At 46.7% G+C, this 5,000-nt stretch overlaps 1 protein-coding gene across 1 annotated transcript in view; it reads right to left on the bottom strand.

Annotated features, from left to right (window-relative positions):
- Window positions 1-5,000, bottom strand: part of klf12a (Kruppel like factor 12a) — a 56,998-nt gene that overhangs the window by 20,596 nt on the left and 31,402 nt on the right. Inside the window, exon 3 of the mRNA XM_063211568.1 lies at window positions 3,232-3,862. Within this exon, the coding sequence (XP_063067638.1) occupies window positions 3,232-3,862 (631 nt within the window). The remainder of the gene's footprint in view (window positions 1-3,231; window positions 3,863-5,000) is intronic.

The following is a 5,000-nucleotide window of genomic DNA, read 5'->3' as shown; positions in this document are numbered from 1 at the left end:
TGTGTGTGTGTGTGTGAGAGTGAGAGAGAGAGAGAGAGAGAGAGAGAGAGAGAGAGAGAGAGAAAGAGATCGATTGTTTGGTATAGTTGTATTCTTTGTATTGTGCTGTTTAATGTTGAAAAACTGATTTTAAAAGTTTACAAAATATACAGCATAATGTATATAAAAGTACAAGGGACAGGATCACAGATCACGATGCAGGGCCAGTGTGTGTTTGGCCCTGGCGAGACACACTATAAAATCATCCAGAAAAAGATTCAGTGTCTAACGAAAGCATCAAATTATAACATTGGCTCACTAGAGCGGCTGAACTTGAGGACTTCATGGAAATGAGCTCAGATTAATTTTTGCCTGTGACCATAACCAATTGGAATGCAGACTAGACTACTGTGCATGGCTGAGCTAAATCAAACTTAATATGTTTCAATCACAAAAGTAATGTGTAAACACGAAACGTCACAGTGTCTTTGGAGATTTTAAAGCTTTTTGAAGACTTTTAACGTGATTTAGTTGGTCTTTAGTTGGCTCTAACATTTGATGTGAAATGCACAGGAACAGCAGGGCAAGAGCAATGCATTTTGGGAGATGTTAATTTGGCCCTTACTGTATCCAATATATCCAGTTGCATATCCAATTATATCCAATTTAATGTAGGCTAATCTAATTTCAATGGTTAAGAAAGATCAAACCTTTGACTGTTCCAGTTATCAAAGTAATGTGTGAACAGAAAATGACAGTCTCCAATGATTTTTACAGTTTTTTTCTGTTCGCCAAAGCACATTTTTTTGTAAGTTCAGCTGCTTTTGCGGAACTCTTCACACAGATGCACAATCCTGTGTCCAAATTAGCCAAACATATTGCACAAAAAACACTTTGCTCTCAGTTTACTTTACTTTGTACTCAATTTATAACAAACACTTTGCAAAATGTAACAAAAAGAATCCATTGCACAACACTCCTTTTACATAACAGTGAACACAACTCAATGCTTTACACACAATTTGCAAATGACGAAGACATTTGAGGAGGTTAGGATGAAGTCCTAAAAAATGTTGTACTCTGTGAATGGAGAAACTGAGGGGCAAAGTGTGTTTTTAGTTTCTACTGTCTGTGTCTAGTTGCAATCTGTAGTACGTAGTAATGTAATGGGTGTGTTAACGATTTGGTACAAAACATTTCTTTCTTCAAGTGTGTGTAGAGTTTAGTAAACTGTGTTGGGTTTTGCAATATATCGACACAGTTTTGCTGATTTGGTATGAAGTTGTCGTATTTGTGTGGAGAGTTCGAAGTTACCAAAAAATGAGCTTTAGTGATAGAAAAAAATAGCAGCTGTTAAAGCAGTTATGTAGACTACGTGTCTTTTGATGCAAATACACAGTAACAGCATGGCAAGAGCAATGCATCGTGGGAGATGTTGGTTTAGCCATTCTTGTCCAGCTACCGCAGAGAGCGAAAGCAGAGATAGCACTTTGCGATAAGCAAAAGAGAGGTTTATATGACCTTCAGGGAAAATCAAGAAGGGGGAATTCACCCTGACCACCCAAAAAACTGTACACTCGCAACAATAGTCAACGACCGAACAAACCAAACTAAACGGAACAACGGGTGGCGAAAAACTCCATCGCTGCATCGACGGAACAATCACTTCCCACAGAGTCCGATTATTAGGCCCACCATGTGCGTTCTAGAATATTCTCCACACATGTTGTGTTTGCTTTGGTTCTGTGATCGCTGGACCTCAAAAATTCCGACATGCACTTAACACCGCATTGTTTGGTGTTTTTGTTTTCTTCATGTGTGTGTTGGACGCCGGGGGGTTGCGTTTCCTTCGGCTCGTTGGCACTGTACTCGATTTGGGGTTTTTCTGCTAAGATCCGCAGGGCCCTTGCGTGTGTGTGTGCGTGTGTGTGTGTGTGCGTGCGTGCGTGCGTGTGTGTGTGTGTGTGTGCGTGTGTGTGTTCAGGCCTTGCTGCTGTCAGCGCTGATCACCGTGACGGGCTGCACGTAATAACATCCCGATGTGCTGGTGACACTCGAGAACACATCAGCACACACACACACACACACACACACACACACACACACACACACACACACACACACACACACACACACACACACACATAGTGTTGCTTCATATCGCTCTGTATGTTTGGATGCATGGGTGTGTGCATGTATGTACAGTATGTTCATACACTATGTGTGTGTGTGTGCGTGCACATTTGCGTGTGTGCCTGCGTGTGTGTGTGCATGCGTGCACGCGCGTGTGTGTGTGTGTGCATGCCTCTGTGTGTGTGTGTGTGTTTGTGTGTGTGTGTGCGTGCATATATTTTGCCCTGCGTCACCTCTTGTGTGCTCTGCTTTGTCTAGATCTGTTCTGCTACTTCTTGTGCAAGTGGCTGATCACTGAGAAAAACAATCCTTTGAGGTTTCTCGAGGTGACCACATCATGATGTTATCGCTCCATACATCAAAACACGTAAAATCCCTGCCAACTGCAAACAGTGTGTGTGTATATGTGTGTGTGTGTGTGTGTGTGTGTGTGTGTGTGTGTGTGGGCGCGTGCGCGTGTGCTTGTATCTGTATGTGATGTACGTTGGCCACCGTTGCGTGTGTGTGTCTGTGTCTGTGTGTCTGTGTGTGCTGCAGTGCTTGCTACATCTGGATGTTTGCGACAGTTCTTACCAGTGGTAAACCTCAGACATGAAATGGACTTGTACACACAACCACACACATGCACGCACGCACATGCAAGGCAGAGGAAACATTTTATGTGCCCGGGAGATATTGACCAAAATTTAATTCAGTTGTGGTGGAGTGCATTACCATATGGTTCGACTGTGACATACAACGCTTGAGAAATGTGTACGTTATATGTACGTAGGTCTCAGTGTGGATTTCTCAAACTTAGTTTCTTACACAGCATGACATGATCCTGTACCATACTAGAGGCCTACTGAGTGGTTAATGTTACTCCTGCTGCAGGTCTGCTGCAGGTGTGTCAATGTGTGTACTGTATATGCTGTGTGTGTGTGTGTGTGTGTGTGTGTGTGTGTGTGTGTGTGTGTGCGTGTGAGTGTGTGTGTGTGTGTGTGTGTGTGTGTGTGTGTGTGTGTGTGTGTGTGCGTGTGAGTGTGCATGCATACGTTCGTATCTGTCTCTACCTTCCCTTTGTGTGTGTTTGTGTGCGTGCGTGTCTTTGTGTGTGTGTATTCATCATTGTGTCCTTACCTGCTCTGCGTATGCGGCTCTCCTCCAGCAGGGGCATCATGAGGTGGCTGGATACGGAGGCGGTTGCCGCGGCGCTCAGCGCCCCCATCCCCGTGTAGACCAGCGGCATGGGCTGCACTACCACGGGCACCCTGCGGGGATGCGGATGCTGATGAGGGTGCTGATGATGGGGGAGGGGGTGGTGAGGGTGGTGGGGGTGATGGGGGTGCAGGTGCACGGGGCTGTGGCACGGAGGGGGCACGGGGTGGGGGTGGGCCACATGCAGGAAGGGCTGACCTCTGACCCGGGGCGGCGACCTTGAGATGGGGGTCAGGATGCGCGGCCGGGGGACCGGTGTGATGACCGATGGGCAGGAGACAGAGGACGGGGAGGATGAAGGTGGGGAAGAGGAGGAGGAGGAGGGGGAGGATGATGAGGGGGAGGACAGGGATCTGGATGGGGGGGAGGGCCGAGTGGAGAGGATGGGGGGCGAGCTGCGGGACTTGTGGGTGGAGAGGTCCACAGGCTCCGTCTGGGTCTGGAAGAGGTCGGCGGGGCAGAAGCGGCGCTCGGGCCGCTCGGGGCTCTTGCTGCGGATGCTGCGGCGGTCAAACACCAGCACCGTGTCCGGGTAGCGCCGCACCTCTGGGGACTGTGGGAGACAGGGGAGGCACAGGGGGATAGAATTGTCAGAAATGACAGGGTACCACACAACATAATCACTCACACGTCTTAATGCACATTGCTTAATGTTTTAAGTTCCTTTAATCTCTCAAAGACACTGCACTTCAAATGTCACTATCACATACTGTGAAAAGAAAATAAACCAGCAATCCAATCAGGGGCGGATTGGAAGTAAATTTTTTGACAAATTCCTCACAAATTAACTTGAACAAATGAACTAAATATATACATATTCCATCTCAGTTACATAGTAAAACATGCAGGCAGTTTGCATGTGAATTGACCTCAAAATGTGTATTTTTATGATCAAGCCCCGATACTGTATATTCTACTCTGTACAGCAAGCAGGTGCAACACCACTCAGAGAGCTGGAGGTCGTAACCATGGAAACCTGTGATGATGAGTGAAAACATTAAATGTCCCCCAGTAGGACTGTTAGGCAGTCACACACTCTGGGCACCAGTATCACTGCAAGTCTGTAAAAGCCATAGCCAGACTCTCAACCTCTCTTCCTGCCAAACTGTGCTGTGTGTGTATGTGTCCATCTGTCTGTGTGTCTGTAATTGTGCCTGTGTGTTTTTATGTGTGAGTCAGTGTGTGTCCGTGTGTGTGTGCGTGTGCGTATGTGCTGGCATGTCTGTGTGTCTGTGTGTTTAGTGGCTGTTTTCTGCGCTCTCCTGCTATCTTAAAGGCACACTGTATGTACAGTAGGTGTGTGCGTGCGTGTGTGCATTGTGTATGTATATGTGGGTAGTTGCTGGTCATTTGTTGTACTCTGCTGCTATCTTATCTGTAAAGTGTGTGTGAAGTAGATGTGTGCGAGTGCATGTGATTGTGTGTGTGTGTGTGTGTGTGTGTGTGTGTGTGTGTGTGTGTGTGTGTGTGTGTGTGTGTGTGTGTGTGTGTGTGTGTGTGTGTGTGTGTGTGTGTGTGTGCACGGACATGCATGCGTGCATATGTGCATGTGTATATACCGGTACTGTATGTGTGTAGTTGTAGGCCATTTGCTGTGCTCCGCTGCTATATCAAAAGAAGTGTGTAACGTAAATAAGTATGGGCATGCATGCATGCGATTGTGTGTGTTGTGTGTGCGTGTGCGTGTGTCT

This window comes from Engraulis encrasicolus, chromosome 12, assembly GCF_034702125.1.
Source record: "Engraulis encrasicolus isolate BLACKSEA-1 chromosome 12, IST_EnEncr_1.0, whole genome shotgun sequence".
Lineage (NCBI taxonomy): Eukaryota > Metazoa > Chordata > Actinopteri > Clupeiformes > Engraulidae > Engraulis > Engraulis encrasicolus.
Note: the sequence above shows the minus strand (reverse complement) of the source record. Positions and strands in the feature narration are given on the sequence as shown.